The sequence below is a fragment of the Nicotiana tabacum genome, chromosome 13, assembly GCF_000715075.1.
Source record: "Nicotiana tabacum cultivar K326 chromosome 13, ASM71507v2, whole genome shotgun sequence".
NCBI lineage: Eukaryota > Viridiplantae > Streptophyta > Magnoliopsida > Solanales > Solanaceae > Nicotiana > Nicotiana tabacum.
The window spans coordinates 15,311,352-15,330,615 of NC_134092.1; the positions used below are offsets into that span (position 1 = coordinate 15,311,352).

Genomic DNA, 19,264 nt, shown 5'->3' on the forward strand with positions numbered 1-19,264 from the left:
TTGATGGATAAAACTTATTGTGACTGTATTCATAAATTTTTGTGACTGTTTTACTGGCTTTTCAGCCATTATGAAAATATTTCCCATCTTTATAATCGACATACAATTCTCACTTTTTGGTGATTGCAGCTCTTAAAAGGTCTCCATATTAATCAACAACAAAAAAAAAATAGGATCAATAGATAGTATTGTTTATCGTGGCATTTTTGCGAGTTGTTGCTAGAAAACAAGTATTGTACGGACCAAAAAATGAATGGAAAATGATCGCTCTCAAAATAATAGCCGGAAAATATATATATATATATATATATATATATATATATATATATATATATATATATATATATATATATATATATAAAATCAGTGTTTAGATATCATAAGTGGGGTCTGCGGAGGATAGTGTGTACGCGGACCTTACCCTACCTTATAGAGATAGAGAGGTTATTTCCTATAGACCCTCGTCTCAAGGAACAGTGGAGATAAAGCAACAAGTAGCAAACAATAGTAACAACAATGTTTTATGGTAACGGCTTGAATGACACGGCATATATATACACACATTTTTGAATGTTATTTACAAAAAAATATACAAATTTTATATACTTTTAATGGATCCATTGGCATACACGCTTTTCTGAAACTAGTTAAGCAGCAGATGCTTACAAAGTTGCAAGCAATTTGATCTTAAAAGGTTATGTTACAACGAATGGACTTCGAACCTTGTACCTCCCATTGGTCCATGTAATTGATCCAAAAAGTTCTGTCTCTAAAGATGTAGCTTTGAAAGTTAATTGATAGCTCAGTTTCTTCACTCGACTTGTAAATTTCAATGTTATCGGAGTCACTCGGACTCTTAATGCATCTGGTGCTGTTATTATAGCTATATATACTGCTTCTTCTTCTTCACCAATGTTAGTTAGAGTTCTGGTAATTTGTTTGGTTTCTTCTTCTGTGGATATAGAAACGGCTATTGATGGGTAGTTCATATTGGAGACTGATTCAGCAGTTGAGTTGGTGGGGCATGAAAAATTGTTTGGAAGTGTTTTAGAGATGAGTTTTATTGTTGACATGTTATAGCCTGTAGAGCAGAGGAATTGCAGATAGTCTGTGATCTCGGTCTCATAAACCAAACCTGGTTTCAGTGGTCCAGACATAGTTGCTACTCCTGCACCAAAGTCATATGGCGTGGCAAGGTACTTTCCGTATGCACTATTGATTAACATTTGACTCTTCAAGTTGCTTTCCTGAAAAGCTATTAAAAAGAAAAGAGGGAAAAAAGAAGAAGAGAATGAGACTGCTTTTGCAAGAGCCGCCAGTAGTGGCACTGACATACTTCAACTATTATCAGGTTCCTACCTGTGGTCATTATAGCTGATTTGGACTCCAGGTGGGATTTTGAGACTTCAGTGTTGCAGCAATTGCAGAAACATGAGGACAAGACAAGGAAGTCCCTGAGAGGATGTTGAATAGTGGCAGTGCTTGGCCAGACCGAGCCACTTCTGTGTCATTTGCGGGCCAAGCTGCAAGTATTGCGGTCCCTGGTGCTGCAATATCCGGCTGCAAGTACATGTCAGAAACCATTCAGTATGTAATCTACAGGCAATCTGGCATGGATCATAACTTCTGCTTTATAACATAAGTATGTATCAATCACGAGTCCTTACTATATCCCTTTGGAGATATTCAGTAAAATTGAAAGTTAGAAAGAAGACTAGCATGGTCCTGCACGAGGGGCACAAATCGAGCAGTGGTCCAAATTGATGGGAAAAAATATGGATAGCTTACTTTTAAGAGGTTTGGAGTATTGTACGCAGGGCCTCTTGATGAGAAGAAAGCAACAACAGGAGCTGGTTTGAGATTATCTACACTAACAGTTGGTAGAATTGTTGCCACAGGGTTCCTTGAGAAAATATGAAAGTGCAGTTAGTATGTAATACCAAGTGCTTATTGAGAAGTAAAGTGAGTAACTTGTTGAGTTGATGTACGAATGAATCTTTATGCCATCCCCTTGAGTGATTACCACACCTGGAAAGGATCCTAGTTTGGGTGCCACTACGAGTTCATCATCAGGAATAACTAATATAAATCCAATGCCACCCTTGTTCTTCACTTCGTTTAGCCTATCTTCGATTGAATAATCATCAACGTGATATTCACAAACAACAATTTTACCCTTGACTTTGTGTTCGTCGCGTGAATCTGGTTCACATTCTCTGAAATTTCCCCAAGTTAGTTGCAGGTATGTACAATTTTATTTCCAAGGGAGACCTAGAAATGGGAACTAATATATTTCAATCTTCCGATTACCTTGCCACCCCGTCATAAATAGTTAAGTTGGCAGATTCACTGGCCAGCAATGGATAAACTGGAGATTTACTGAGATTAACAAAGCTAATACCTCCACCCCAAGAATCAACAAGGTATTGAAAGATGTTCTTGAAAGATAGCTAGTGGTTAGAATAACTGTGTTTTTCTTTTTAAATACCTTAATCAGCTTGTTCCTGCCCATGGGAATATGTGTCTCAATGTTTCTGTCGATAGTTGTAGCAGCAATTGTGAAAATCCAAGGAACAACATTGACAATAGTTTCTCGTAAAGGGCCATCATTTCCAGCAGAGGAGACAACAAGAATGCCCTTCTCTACAGCATGGAAGGCTCCAATGGAAATAGGATTTCTTGAAAACTCGAACTCTGCTCCAGCTGGTTGACCAATTGATAAGTTTATGATATCAACCCCATCCGCAAGGGCATCATCAAATGCTTTCATAATAGCCGATCCACTACATCCATAAGGTGTGCATATACGGTACACTGCAATCCTGGACCCTGGAGACCCACCCTTGGCTGTTCCTGCTGCTAACCCATAATAAGATGCACCTGCCACTGGACTCCCTGCTGCCGTGGCTGCAACATGAGTACCATGCCCATCATGGTCCCTAGGTGTCCCTGTAACAGGCGTTGGAGAGCCTCCGTCATCGTAAAACCTTGCGCCGATCAGTTTCCTGATACATGTCCATGAATGTAGACAGTAAAACTTCTAATCAAACTGATACACCTAGCAAGGTACTTAGTAAGCTGAATAGGAAAATGTTCGAGACAGACAGACTGAAAATCTGAGCATCACGTCCAAAACCTTAAGAAAGTCGCCCAATACCTCTGTAATCCACTTTCGGAAATTTTACATAGCCCTTATTGGATAAATATAACTCAACAAAGACCGTTACCTGTTGCAGCTGGAAGAATTGAAATCATAACCTTTGGTGCAAGTTCCTTTCCGTCGGGACGGGACTGGACCCATACCCTTGTCATTGAAACGCTCTGATTCAGGCCATATTCCTAAACATAATACATGATACATGGTTTACTAGTGTTATAAGAATAAACAAAGTGTAAGAAGACTTTGCATTTAGATTCCTACCAGTGTCAAAAATGCCAATTATGGTGTCTGCTTCATTTGAAGTTGAATTTGAACCAGAACTGTAAGAAAAATCATGTACCAGATCATATTGATCCCTTAGGAAATCCCATGACCGCGTTGTGTGGAGTTGAAATACAGGATTAAGGAAAACAGAGACAACTCCGGGTTGTTCAGCAATCGACTGAGCTTCAGCATCTGATAAACGTGCTGCAAATCCTGAGAAACTATTTTTGTAGCTGTGCACCACTGCATTCTTTCTCCTAATGCAATATATACAATGTTAAAAGATAGATTGCATGAATTACAATTCTAATACGGGACAGATGCAAATAGTAGCAGTCAGTGTGTTCAGGTGAACTCATTGGCTTCTGTGGGTGTGTTGTATATATGATAATATAAATGGTTAAAGAATTCCAAAAAAAAACATATATTCTGCTAATTAAGTTTGCACTCAATGTTACAAGGTATAGTGACCGTAGTAGTATCTGGCGACAAATCAAAATACATCAGCAAAAGTTTATTATACTAATTTAATTAAGTAAAGCTTTAACAACTAATGAACTAGTAGACTTGTAATCAAGTTCCTGACAAGTGATAACAATACAAGTACAACTTTATCATAGTGCAGAATGTTAAACATGGTTATAGATTAGAACCAATTACCTTGTTGTCAGGGAGCTCATAAGCTGAATTTGATCATCTCTAGCGACATCATTGGATGAACCAGCGGCACCCATGTAAACAATGTAACTGCCATGGCCTTCTGCTTGAGAAACTGCCTTGGATTCTCTTAGAAAATAAACTAATAAGAGACAAACCCAGAAAACTAAAGAAACCCTTTTCATGTTTATGCCAAAACTTGATGAAAGTGCAGTTTTTTTTTTTTTTTGATAACCGTGGCGTCCGGACCAGCTTGCGCGCACCTCGACTAATTCCACGGGATACCTGCCACCTCCCACCAGCAACAGGTACCAGGTAACTCTATCTACCAAGGCTTGGATAGATGGAAAGAAATCACCTAGTATTTGCTTCCGCTGGGATTTGAACCTGAGACCTCATGATTCTCACCCACTTCATTGACCACTAGGCCACACCCTTGGGTGCATGAAAGTGCAGTTAAAGAAAGTAATCTTTAAATAGGGGAAAGGATTGATCTGTTCTGTGATCTTATTGTTTAGTGTACTCCTACGTGCACGCATTGCTAGCTGAACAAGCATTCCATAAATCAGTTGCACAAGTCTAATGTGGTGGGCTAATTTTAATGATCACATGATTGATTTTTTTTAATTTTTATTTTTTTAAATGGATTTTGTATTTTATTGATTGCGCAAAACTTACACCAAGAGGAGATTACACAGTAACCTTCCAGCAAGTGAGGAATGGCATAATCACTCCTTTACAAGGATGAAAAGAAGAAAGAAAATTGAGGGGTTTCCTCATTAACAATGGAAGCTTTCAAAAGATTTGACAGTGAACAAATGTTGAATCTGACCATAGTGGTAGAGATTCATCATTTGTTCACTCTTTGCTTAGCTTAGCCTATTGATTATTATAATACTATAAGAATCATTGTAAGATGTATTGCCAGATCATGAAAGAGAATAATAATAATTAAAAAAGAAAGTGTGGCACTGGCAGATCATGACAAGAGAATAACTACAAAAAAGAAAAGAAAATAGTGTTCTCTGTGTAATCCATCTGAGGTTAAGGAGACCTTTATACATTCTTTGTGCTTTTTGCTAAAGGGTTAACCAATATTCAACTATGCCTCTAGAGAATAAATTGAGATCAGTCATATGAGCTTACTATATCTATTCCGCTCTATTCAAATCTTCAATATATCTCATGGGTTTCATTATAATTAGTTAGCGTTTGGCCATATATTCCCAAATTTATTCTGAAAAATTTAATTTGGGTGAAGTTTGGTCTGAAGATGAAAATGTGTTTAGACATCTATTTTGGGTGAAGTTTGGTTTAGAAAAATATGAAACATGACTTATACCCATAAGTTCTAAAAACTATCACAAATACCCAACAGTACCATTATCAATAACATTCATTATATTATCGCAAACCATAGTCCTGAACATAAATAAATTTAATACAAAATTATCATTTTATAATAAACTACATGATACACTATCAGATGACCGAGAAGATGAAGCAACATCATTACAAAATAATAAATGGTGGGCTCTTTTATAAAATACAAAAGTTTGAGGCAATTTTTAAAAAATATAATAGTGATATTTTGGCCCAAAACCAACTATTGAGCTGGTTTTGGGATTTGGAATTTGAGATTTGGGATTTGGCCAAAATATAGGCAAAATCTATGGCCAAACATGTGTTTGCCAAATAAAATCCAAGTTTATTTTGGCAAAATCTATGGCCAAACGGGTCCTTAGATTATACTTATGCCACCTTTATTTGGGCTTCTACTCCACCTTAGTTTGGGTATGGCAGCCATGCCTGCTGCTCTGCAGTCAGTTTTCTACTCATAAACTTGCCTACAAGCCGATTTTTTTTAAATTTATGACAGTGGTATCCGCGCCAGCTTGCACGAACGTCGAGAATTCCATTGAGTACTTGCTACCTCCCACCAGAACAAGTACCAGGTAACTCTGCCCACCAAGGCTTGGGCAGATTCCCATAAAGCACCTACAGTTTTTTGTCTCCGTTGGGATTTGATTCTGAGACCTCATGGTTCTCCGCCCACTTCGTTGACCATTAGGCCACACCTTTGGGTGCCCCACAAGCCGAATTTATTGTCCGGGATGTTATGAGGAAAGCCATGGAAAGAGAACCCTGAAGTGCTGCCTCAGTCATGTGTTTGCAGTTCCATGATTGTTTGTCAATGTAATTATGCTTGCAGCTCAAGAAATGAGTTCTTTTTTAATCTATAGATACTTCAGATTCTTCTTATTTTGATATGGGAGTTCTTGTTTTTGGTGTTAAAGTAGGGATTGATGCTTCATTATTGATGAATAACACGCCAAACTAGGAGAAAAACTAGCTTTAATATAAATTCACACAGGTATTACGAAGTTGTAGATGGGTCAAGGAAGCCTTGGAGATTGCCTTCCCTGGCGTTGTATCTTGCGCTGACCTCCTAATCGTGGCTGTCAGAAATGCTGTTGTACTGGTAAAAATACATTGTCACCTTCTCACTTCTTTCTTCCGAAAAGAGCCAAATGCTACTCTTTTCTTCTTCCTTTTTTGTTTTTGTTTTGCTTACTGATATTCCTCTGCTTCTGTGTAGCTCTCTCCCACCAAAAATGGAAAAAAGAGAGAGAGAGAGAGAGAAGAATAAAACAAAAGAGCTAAAAAAGGAGAACGAGAATATAAACAAGTAGTATTTCAAAATAAGCTTACTATAAAAGCGAAGACACAATTGACTATTGCGTACACACTACCCTCCCCAAACCCTACACTATGGGAATACACCGGGTATGTTGTTGTTGTACAATTGACTATTGCACTATGTGACTAAATTGGTGGTCATTTTCATGTATTATGACAGTCACGTTTCTTCTTCCTTTTAGAGTAAATCATAATTTGAGGAGTAAATCGAACAAAACTAAGAAGCTGTATAAGATAATGAAGCAACGTATCTAGCAAGAAGATAATAATAGAAAACGCTCCTTGTTATTCTCATCTTTTCTGGTTTCATCATAGAAAAATTAAACATGTATTTAGCTATAGTTTCTTGAGAGGAGTTTCTTTGTTACTTCCGTTTTTACTCAGAGTGGAGGTCCTAATTGGGAAGTGAAATTGGGAAGGCTAGATAGCCTAACAGCAAATCAAGAAGACTCAGACAAGAGTATGCCAAGTCCATGATCAAATGCAAGCTACCTCATTGATCTCTTCAGCAGATTTAACTCTTGTAGCCCTTTCTGGTTCTCGCTCCATTGGCAACGGAAGGTGCTTTTCCATCATTTTTCGCCTATATAACCAGTCTGGCTCAGGCCGGCTTCACCCTGCTACTGAACAAAGATTTAGAAAAAAGCTAGACAGGCTTTGTCCACTTGGTGGAGATGGGAATGTGACAGGAGACTTGGATGAAACACCTGAAGTATTTGATAACCAGTACTTCAAAGACTTGGTCAATGGACGAGGATTTCTAAATTCAGATCAAACACTTTTTAAATACCATCTAACAAGAGAATATGTAAGGTGGTTTAGCGCTAACCAAGATGAATTCTTTAAGGCCTTTGTTGAAGGGATGATAAAATGGGTGACCTGCAATCTGGCTGCCCAGGAGAGAAGATAAGGAGGAACTGCAGAGTGCCTAATAGCCACCGGTTAGAGTCTTAAAAAGGAGAGGAGAGAACTTTCATCGCCCGAGCCACTGATTCAACTGGAGAAACTCTGAACTCAGAGTTGTCTAGATACAATCCATATTCTGTGGTAGCTCGGATTTTACTTCAAACAGTAACTTCCCGCCTTGGCATTAAGTGCAGCTCCAGATGTACTAGAAATTAGAAATAAAGAAAAAAAGGTTAAAGGCCAACCACCTAAGGCAAAACAGTGCAACCTAATCTCAAACTTCCCCTCGCCCTAGATGATTTCTGAAATTTCCAAAATTCTCCATTTTCATCTCAAAGCCTGATCATCCAATTTTACTTTGGTGTTATCATTTTTCTAAAGCATCAAATAATAAAGAGAAAGACAGAACGAACATACAAAAAAAAACATTACCAAGAGTGTGAACTTCTTAATGAATTTGTACTTAATTGAATACTGTAGTTATGAACCTTTAGATGTACGAAATGTCCATGTATCGGTTGCTGCGATGATTTTAAATAGCTTAAGATTAGTGACTCGAATGAATTTGCATTACCTTTGCCTCTTTGAACGTACAGTTCCAGATCTAAATTCACCGCAACAGAATACAAAATATTTAGCCACTTTGAATATGAAGTCTATGCTGTCAACAATGGCTTTGCCATGTCATTAGAACACAAATCCAAGCGCTTGAACATGTCCAGCCAGCTTAAGTTGCCCATCTAATCCATCTAGTAAGGAATACATCTCCTGTGAAGAGTGGTGATAATTATCACAAGCAGCAAACTGGTGGATCTTTTTCTCTATTTCGATCCAACTGGAACCTGGACATTCTTTTTCTACTCCTAATCCTCTCAAGATTGCCCTGATCCTGGCTACTTCACTCCATCTATTTGCATCAGCATACATGTTCACTAGGAGGGCGTAATAGCCACTATTCTTTGGCTCCAAAATACTCAACTTTTTAACAGCAACTTGAGCAATTTCCAAGTTCTTCTGAAGCTTGCACCCACCAAGTAAAGCACCCCAAACAACAGCATTTGGCTCCATTCTCATGCTTCTAATAATCTCAAGTGCTTCCTCTGGCAAACCAGCTTTACACAATAGGTCAACCATGCAACCATAGTGCTCCATTTCAGGAATGATACCATAGTACCCGGCCATAGTTAGAAACCTCTTCCGACCCTCCTCAACTAGCCCTGCATGTGTACAGGCTGTAAGAACGCTGACGAAGGTAACACCATTCGGCATTACCTTCTCTTTCTCCATCCTGCTAAACATAGCTAATGCCTCTTCTGCATAACCATGAACAGCCAGTCCATCAATAACAGAGTTCCAACAAAAAAGGTTTTTATCCCTCAATTTATAGAATACCAAGAGTGATCTCTCCAAGCTCCCGCATTTTGCATACATGTCAATTAATGCAGATCCGATATGCACACCAAGATCAAAACCTTTTTGCATAACATAAAGATGCATCTCCTTTCCTTGATCCAGGACACCAAGATGCGCACAAGCAGAAATAACACTAGTCATTGTTACTTCATCAGGAGTGATCAAGTTACTCTTCATGTCACAGAAAACCTCTATAGCTCGTCCATATATCCCATTATGAGAGTAACAATTAATCATCGTTGTCCACGATATCAAATCCTTCCTCGACATTTCCCTGAACAACAACTCAGCTGACTCAATATCCCCGGTTCTCGCATACCCATTAATCATAGCATTCCAAGCAGGGGTAATTTTTTCAGGCATTTCATCGAACAAACTTCTAGCACCACCCAACTGACCAGCCTTAGCATGAGCTGAAACCATTGCAGCCCAAGCAAAATTATCTCTTTCAGGCATTTCATCAAACACTAATCTTGATAAATCAACTCTACCTAAATTAGAGTAAAAATCAATTAAACCAGTTTGAACAAAAACATGGGATCCAAAACCATATTTCAAAATCTGCACATGAACACATTCCCCTAATCTTGAAGCACACATCAACGTGCAGCCCTTAATTACTGACGAAAACGTGTAGCTATTTGGACTATTTTGAGTTTTTTTAAACATGTCTATATACAACTTTAAAGCATTAAGTGGGCTGTGACAATTAACAAAAGCTCTTATTAATGCGTTGTAAACGAATACATTGGGATTTTCCATTTGGGAAAATGCAAAGGATGCAAAATCTGTGCTATTAAGTGTAGAACATGTGGCAATGCATTGGTTCATCAAGAAACAGTCTTTAGTTGCAGCGCCATATTTTAGTATCAAAGTGTAAAGGGATTCCAGCTGCTTTGAACTTGTACATATTTTCAGTTGGTTTACTATAGAAAGGATTTTGTTCTTTGCGGACATTGATATCCAGGCTGTGAAAATGAAAAGCTTGAATAAGAAGTACAAGAACTGAACTTGTGTTCTTACTGCGCACTCAAACTGGATATAAGTTTCAATTTTAGTCTTGAATAAATATATCTATTTGATCTTTAAAATAAGATTCGGAGTATAATGGTTAAAGTTCTTAATTTGGCCATAAAATTAAACATAAATTTTCAAGTTTTTTAAAATAAAATAAATATATTTGAAAACTATGTATAAAGAATCATAAAGTTATAATAATTCATATTTCAAAATACTTATAAAATATTTAAAAAATTATAAAAAATGAACTCCCCAAATATTAATGTAGACACATAAATTGAAGAGTAATAATTATGCCTCAATTCAAGTAAGTTAAGTATTAAATATATAAATTTTCAATACTCTTAAGTCATTACCCTGATGTCATTTGTGCAAGCACCTCTAAATTTCAAGAAATCCATTTATATTCTAAGGATAGTTTAACGGGTTATATATTTTATACTCCCATCTTAATAATGTAACTCTTTATTTTAATAGTATACCCCTAAATTTCTTTATTGTGCAACAATATTTTCCAGTAAAGAAATATCTCAATAAGTTATTTTATTCCTGAGATTATATTTGACTAAGAACTAAAAAATATTCCATGTGAACTTTTGTAATGTCACTTATGCATATTTGAAAGATAATCTTACCCTTATTTAAGAAACTAGAACTGAAAACGAATTAATCACCTGCCAAAGTAAGACTAAGACACTAAATCAACATAAAAATGCTACATAAATATTGTATAGGGTAAAATATGTTATGACACGTGGCTATCCAAAAAAGGGACACGTGGAACCCAAGACGGGGATGGCCAAAGACCGAAGGCAACTGTTCTGTTTGTCACCGGAAAGAATAACGCTCGTAAAGATGTGATAAATGCTCTTCGCCCGGTGGCATTTAATAGAGAATATTCCATGACATTAAGAGAAATTACCCGTTACAGAAAATTTGGCATTTATGTTCACCGTTACATCTTCATCAATGTCCCTCGTAATTGACATTAAAGAAGGGCACGATAATAGGACATCCTTCCCTATACATAGCTATAAATATTGATCTCAGTTATCATTGTAAATGAGATGATTTTTTTGTCAAATTTACGCTCAATTCTATACAAAAGCTCAAATACAATCTTATCTTCTTACTTTTTGATTTCGTTGTTGTTGTGCCCTGCTTCCGAAACTGTTGCTTCTATTATTTCGTCTACATCCTAAGGCTAAGTATTGCATAATTTTTCGATTATTTTATTACTTCAGGATCAAATTAATTTATCTGTCTAGAAACCACGTATAAATTTAACTACACCATTTTTGTAATGACCCAACATGTCATTTTGACTTTCAGAATCTCGTTCCTCCATTTACTCCTCAATTTATGCTTTATAATTATTATGTGACTGATCGGGGTGGTTAATTCGGGTCCGGTGAGGTTTTTAGAATAGATTGGAACACTTAGTTCCAAAGTTTAAAACTTAAGTTGAAAGGTTGGCTGGATGTCGGCCTATGTGTAAACGACCCCAGAATAGAATTTTGATGATTCCAACAGCTCCGTATGATAATTTTGGACTTAGGAGCATGTTCGAAATTTTATTTGGAAGTCCGTAGTTAAATTAGGCTTGAAATGGCTAAAACAAGAATTTAAGTTTGGAAGTTTGACCAGGGAGTTGACTTTTTGATATCAGGGTCGGAATCCAATTTTGAAAGTTTTTATAGCTCCATTATGTCATTTATGACTTGTGTGCAAAATTTGAGGTCAATCGGACTTGATTTGATATGTAGAAGTTGGAAATTTTAAGTTTCATTAAACTTGAATTGGAGTATGATTCGTGGTTTTAGCGTTGTTTGATGTGATTTAAGGTTTCGACTAAGTTCGTATGATGTCATAGGACTTGTTGGTGTATTTGGTTGAGATACCGAGGGACTCGGGTGAGTTCGGACGGCTAACAGATTATTTTTAGCCTTTGGGAGATAGTTGATAGTTGCTGGTATTTTTCTTCTGGCTTCCTTATACGCGATCGCATAAGTTCATTCGAGATCGCGTAAGCTAATTTGGGATCATTGTTTGCGATCGCGTAGGCTTGTTTGAGGCAGTGATGGTTTTGTTCTTCGCGATTGCGTGAAGAGAGCCGCGATCGCATAGCTATGGGAGTTTGTTATTCGCGAACGCGTGAAGAAGGTCGTGTTCGCGTAGAGTAAGTGGAGCAGAAGTGGTGGTCACGCGTTTGTGTTTCGCGATCGCGTGGATGAGTTCGCGATCGCATAGGCCTGTGAGTTTGAGCTTCGCGATCGCGTGGACAAGTCCGCGACCGCATGGGGTTAATTTAGGCAATGGGAGAAATTTTCATCGCGATCGCGTGACAAGTTCGCGATCGCGTAGAGCAAATAACTGGGCAGAGAGTTTAAGTTCTGAAAATGGTACTTCGTCGCATTTTTCATTTTTACCGATTTGGAGCTCGGATTGAGGCAATATTTGGGAGATTTTCATAGAAAAATAACGGAGTAAGTGTTCTTAACTCAATATTGGTTAAATTACCTGAATTCATCATTATTTTTATCATTTAATTGGTGAATTAAGTTTGAAATGTTTGAAAACTCTCTTGGATAAATTTTATGATTTGAGGGCCGAATTGTTAACAGAATTTAGTAATTTTGGTATGGGAAGACTCGTGGTTGAATGGACGTTCATATTTCGTAACTTTCGCCGGATTCCGAGATATTTTTGAGTTAATTTCGGATTTTTATTAAAAATTATAGTATTTTCTTATGAAATTGATTCCTATAATTTTTGGTGACTGTATCGAATTATTTTGGCTAGATTCGAGCCATCAGAGTTGGATAATCGAGGAAAAGGCCTACTGGTGGATTAAATTGGAGCAAGTCGAGATAAGTCTCTTGTCTAACCTTGTAAGGGGAAATTTACCCCATAGGTGATTTAAATTAATAATTGTTGCTAATTGTGGGGAGCTACGTGCGCACGAGGTGACGAGAGTCCGTGCGTAGCTACTAATTATGCTAAAGTCCGGTAATTTAAGACTCAAATCATGAATTACGTGTGTTAATTGTATTTTTTATTTAATTAATGTATTTGAACAAGGTTGGGTTGCTCTAGTGGTAAGCACCCCCTCCCCCCTTCCAACCAAGAGGTTGTGAGTTCGAGTCACTCCAAGAGCAAGGTGGGGAGTTCTTGGAGGGAGGGAGCCGAAGGTCTATCGGAAACAGCCTTTATACCCCAGGGTAGGGGTAAGGTTTTAGGACTCAAATCATGAATTACGTGTGTTAATTGTATTCTTTATTTAATTAATGTATTTGAACTATATTGTGAATTGCTAGGGAAGATAGTAAAAGATTGAAATCTCATATACTTGAATTTTTGTATAAATTAATAAATTGTTAAAAGAAATTGTAATTAACTGTTAAAAGAAATTGTTCGTCCTCCCGAATTTATCTTATAATGAATATACTCTCCTTCCGGAGGTACATGAGAAAATGTCCTCCTTTCTTGTGGAGCGTGCCGAACGCCTCGGCAGGATAGATACATCTATGGATCGCGCTGCACGTCCCTCGGCAGTGTACACGACACTCTGGATCGGGTCGTACGACATCGGCAGAAATCGTGCCTAATAATAATAATTACACGATACCTTGATATTTTAATTGCAGCTTATGAAGTTAAATAAATTAAAAATTCTCGTATTTGAAGGAATTTAATTATTTCTGTTGGTTAAAAAAATTATTGTTAATTCTATAAATCAAGTTGATTTAAATAAATCTATTATTTTATTTTATTTATTATTATTGACCCTTAGTGAGTGTCAAAGTCGACCTCTCGTCACTACCTCTTCGAGATTAGACTTGATACTTACTGGGTACACGTTGTTTACATACTCATGCTACACTTTGTGCACTTTTTGTGTAGGACCTGAGACAGGTGCTATAGTTGGACCTATCAGCGCGCACCCACGTTATCCAGAGGCTTAATGGTGAGCTGCCTTTCTGAGCCGTTCTGCAGCAGCTAGTGCCTCTTCTTGAAATTTTATTATGTTTATTTCATTTCAGACAGTATTTAAAATTTTTGTATAATCCACTAGATGCTCATACACCTGTGACATCAGGTCTTGGCATACACTAGTAAAATTGTTTTGGATTTAATTTTGTTCCTTTTTTTTTAATTTACCATATCTTTTTATATTGTCTTAAATTCTTGCAAGTTATAAGAGTTTACATACCCGGTTAAATTTTTAAAGAGTTGAATATGTGTTTAAATCATCAGTTGGTTTGCGTAGCTGTAGTGTTGGGCGCCATCACGACCTATAGGTGAAATTGGGTTGTGATAACATGGTATCAGAGCACTAGGTTCACGTAGGTCACACAAGTTATGAGCATGCCTAATAGAGTCTTGCAGATCGGTACGGAGACGTCTGTACTTATCTTCAAGAGGCTATAGGGTGTTAGGAAACTACCTTGATGTAGTACTAAATATCTTTCTTTTATTCTCTCATAGATTGTGAGAACGCGCTCTAATGAGGTTCCACGCCAGGGGAGAGCTACTCCCCCAGTTCTTAAAGGCCGAGGGAGGGCTCCAGCCCGTGGTAGGGGACGAGGACGTCCCAGGATTGTCCCAGTTATGCCACCAGTGGGTCCAGCAGAGGATCCTATTATTGAGGAACAGGGCGAGGTGCCCGTGGCAGAGCCAGCTCCGATGGATTTCACGTCTGCACCGGGATTCCAGGATGTCATGGGCCGTATGTTGCGGTTCATGGACACTATGACTCTGGCCAGTTTATTTCCGGCAGGCCCAGCCACATCTCAGGTGGGCGGGGGAGCACAAACCCCTACCGCACGGGCTCATGGGTAGGCAATTATTGTATATCAGACCCTGGGTGCACTACCCGTAGGTGGAGCCCAGCCAGTGGTAGCAGCTACACCTGAGACCAGACCAACTGCAGTCGCCGAGCCGCAGAAATTATTGGACAGATGGACTAGAATACATCTTCCTATCTTTAGGGGAGAGCAACATGAGGACCCCTATGACTTCATTGATCGGTGCAGGGACATACTGCACAATATGAGGATATTAGAGTCTCATGGGGTAGATTTTGCTACTTTTCAGTTGGAGGGCAGGGCCCGTAGATGGTGGAAGTCTTATCTTCTTGGCAAACCAGCAAATTCTTCTCCCATGACTTGGGACAGATTCACCCATATTTTCCTGGACATGTATATTCCACCCTCCCAGATGGAAGAGATGCGGTTTTAGTTTGAGCAGCTCCATGAGGGTCAGATGTCAGTGACCGATTATGAGGTGGGGTTCTCTGAGTTATCTCGCCATGCACTTATGATACTCCCTACTGGGGCGGAGAGAGTGCGGAGGTTTGTTGCGGGTTTACATACTGGCATTCATGCCACTATGGCCCGAGAGGTTGAAATGGGTACTTCTTATAAGCTAGTCGTGGAGATAGCCCAGAGGATTGAGGGTGTGCGTCAACAGAGTCGAGAGCAGGTTATGAGAGATAAGCGATTTAGATATTCTGAAGTACTCTGTATGGGGGTAGAGGTCAGTTCGTGAGAGGGAAATCCAGTAGGCCCCCATATCCAGCATCACCACCTCCTCGGGGTGCTCCAGTACGACCTTATATCAGTGCTATGCCAGAGAGTTCTTATCGCCCACCAGCTATTCAGGGTATTTTCAATTGGTATTCAGGTCACCAGGGGCAGACTTTTAGTTAGCAGCCCATCGTACCGAAAAGTTGTTACGAGTGCGGGGATCCTAGTCATATGCAGAGATTCTGCCCCAAGCTTCGGGGTAGACCAGTGTAGCAGGGTCATCAACATATGATTACCGCTCCAGTTGATCCACCGACCGTCAGACCACCAAGAGGCGAAGGGCAGGTGGGTAGGGGTTGTCCTAGAGGTGGAGGACAGCCAGGCGGAGGCTATCCAGTTGGCGCTCCAGTCCGGTTCTATGCTTTTCCAGCTAGACCAGATGCAGAGGCCTCAGATGCGGTGATTATAGGTATTATTTCTGTTTTCTACAAAGATGCCTCCGTATTATTTGATCCAGGATCTACGTATTCATATGTGTCCTCTCTCTATTTGCTCATTTCCTGGGTGTTTCTTGAGAGTCCTTGAGTACTTCTGTTTATGTGTCCACTTCTGTGGGCGATTCTATTGTTGTGGATCAGATCTATAGGTCCTGTATTATTACATTGTGTGGTTATGAAACTAGAGCAGATCTTCTACTGCTTGAAATGACACACTTTGAAATCATCTAGGGCATGGAATGGTTATCTCCATATCATGCCATCCTAGATTGTCATTCCAAGACTGTTACCTTGGCTATTCCAGCATTTCCTAAGCTGGAGTGGAAGGGTTCGTCTGTTAGTTCATATAATTGGGTTATTTCTTTTATGAAGGCTCAACACATAGTTGAGAAGGGTTGTTTAGCTTATCTAGCCTATGTTCGAGATACTACTACAGAGACTCCGACTATTGATTCAGTGCCTGTAGTTCGGGAGTTCTCCCATGTATTTCCTTCAGATCTTTTAGCATGCCACCTGATCGTGATGTTGATTTTTGTATTAACTTGGCTCTAGATACCCACCCTATATCTATCCCATTGTATCGCATGGCTTCGAAAGAATTAAAGGAATTGAAAGAACAACTTGAGGAGTTATTAGCAAAATGGTTCGTCACTTTGGGGTGCACCCGTGTTATTTATGAAGAAAAAGGATGGAACTATGCGAATGTATATTGACTATCGCCAGCTGAACAAGTACCAGTTGCCGCGTATTGATGATCTATTTGACTAGTTGCAGTGTGTTAGGGTGTTTTCTAAGATCGACTTGAGGTAGGGGTACCATAAGTTAAAGATCCGGGATTCGGATGTTTCGAAGACTACCTTCCGGACTAGATATGATCATTATGAATTTCTGGTGATGTCTTTTGGTTTGACTAACGCCCGAGCAGCGTTTATGGATTTGATGAACATGGTATTCAGGCTATATATCGATTCGTTTGTCATTGTCTTCATTGATGATATTTTGATTTACTCGCGCAGTAAGGAAGAGCACAAGAAGCATATGAGAGTGGTGCTTCAAACACTGCGAGAACAAAAGTTTTATGCTAAGTTCTCCAAATATGAGTTTTGGCTAGATTCTGTAGCATTTTTGGGGCATATTGTATCAGGCAAGTGCATTAAAGTTGATCCTAAAAAGATTAAGGCATTTCAGAATTGGCATCGTCCCACTTTGGTGACTGAGATCAAGAGTTTCCTAGGTTTAGCAGGATATTATCATCGGTTCGTGGAGGGCTTTTCATCTATTGCAACACCTTTGACCAAATTAACCCATAAGGGTGCTCCGTTCTGATGGTCTGATGATTGTGAGGTGAGCTTTCAGAAGATCAAGACAATATTGACTACAACACCAGTGTTAGTGTTGCCTTCCAGTTCGGGGATGTATACAGTGTATTGTGATGCTTCACTCGTTGGTTTGGGTTGCGTATTAATGCATGGGGCGAGTTATTGCATATGTTTCACATGAGTTGAAACCCCACGAGAAGAATTACCATGTGCATGATTTGGAGTTAGCTACAATTGTTCATGCTCTTAAGATTTGGTGGCATTATTTTTATGGGGTGTCTTGTGAATTTTACGATGATCATCGCAGTTTGAAGCATTTGTTTAAGCAAAGGGACCTAAATTTGAGGCAACGCTGATGGTTGGAGTTACTGAAAGATTATGATATCACTATCATGTATCATCCGGGCAAAGCAAATGTAGTTTGCCTTTTATTGCAATAGAGGAGAGGCCATTAGCTTTGGATATTCAGTCCTTGGCTAACAGACTTGTGAGGCTAGATATCTCAGAGCCCAGCTGGGTTCTTGCGTGTGTTATGGCCCAGTCTTCACTATTTGAGCATATCAAGGCTCGCCAGTTTGATGATCCACACTTAATGGTTCTACGAGAAACGATACTACGGGGTGGTGCCAAGGAAGTTACTATTAGCGCGGATGGTGTTCTGTGACTTCAGGATCGTCTATGTGTTCCTAATGTGGATGGACTGAGGAAAATGATTCTAGAGGAGGCACACCGTTCTCGATATTCTATTCATCCAGGTGCTACAAAGATGTGTTGTGACTTGAGGCAGCATTATTGGTGGTGGAGGATAAAAAAAAGTACATAGTTGAGTATTTAGCTAGGTGTCTAAATTGCCAGCAAGTTAAATATGAGCACCAGAGGCCAAGTGGCCTACTTCAGTAGATGACTATAGTTGGGTTGTCGCGGACCTTGCGGAAGTTCGATGCAATTTGGGTCATTGTCAAGAGGTTGATCAAGTCGGCACACTTTATTCCGGTTGTGACTACGTATACTTCGAAGAGGTTGGCCCAGATTTATATTCAAGAGATAGTTCGGTTGCACGATGTGCCAATTTCCATCATATCATATAGAGGCCCTTAGTTTACTTCACATTTCTGGAGGTCAGTGCAGAGTGAATTGGGGACCCACGTAGAACTCATCACATCATTTCATCCGCAGATCGACGGACAGTCGGAGCGGACAATTCATATTTTGGAGGATATGCTCAGGGCATGTGTGATCGGCTTTGGAGGTCAGTGGGATCGTTTCTTTCCTTTATCCGAGTTTACTTATAACAACAGTTACCAATATAGCATCGAGATGGATCCATTTGAGGCCTTATATGGTCGGCGATGTCATTCGCCCATCGGATGGTTTGAAACCGATGAGCGAAGTTATATGGTACTGATTTGGTGAAGGATGCCTTGGAAAAGGTAAAGTTGATTCAGGAGCAACTTCGTACAACACAATCCAGACATAAGAGTTACGCAGATTAGAAAAACGCGTGATTTATCATTTATGGTGGGTGAAAAAGTTCCTTTGAAGGTTTCGCCAATGAAGGGAATCATGAGATTTGGGAAGAAGGGCAAGTTAAGCCCAAGGTTTATAGGACCATTTGTGGTGTTGAGACGAGTTAGGTAGGTTGGTTATGAGCTTGCCTTGCCTCCCAGCCTATCGGGAGTTCATCCGATTTTCCATGTATCTATACTCCGGAAGTATCATGCCGACCTGTCACATATGTTAGACTTTAGTACAGTTCATCTAGATAAAAGCTTGGGTTATGAAGAGGATCCAGTTGCCATT

General features: G+C 39.2%; 1 protein-coding gene and 2 pseudogenes across 1 annotated transcript; 1 reads left to right on the top strand and 2 right to left on the bottom strand.

Moving 5' to 3' along the window:
* Window positions 1-551: 551 nt before the first annotated feature.
* LOC107808846 (CO(2)-response secreted protease-like) lies at window positions 552-4,266 on the bottom strand (annotated as a pseudogene).
* Window positions 4,267-4,866: 600 nt separating this feature from the next.
* On the top strand, window positions 4,867-7,735 carry LOC107808847 (peroxidase 17-like; annotated as a pseudogene).
* Window positions 7,736-7,757: 22 nt separating this feature from the next.
* LOC107808845 (pentatricopeptide repeat-containing protein At1g06143-like) lies at window positions 7,758-10,143 on the bottom strand. Its single transcript, XM_016633409.2, has 2 exons — window positions 8,262-10,143; window positions 7,758-7,892 (listed from the first exon to the last, which is right to left on the bottom strand). Exon 1 carries the CDS (start codon window positions 10,055-10,057, stop codon window positions 8,375-8,377), a length of 1,683 nt encoding a protein of 560 aa, XP_016488895.1. The 5' UTR covers window positions 10,058-10,143; the 3' UTR covers window positions 7,758-7,892; window positions 8,262-8,374.
* Between the last annotated feature and the right edge of the window lie 9,121 nt (window positions 10,144-19,264).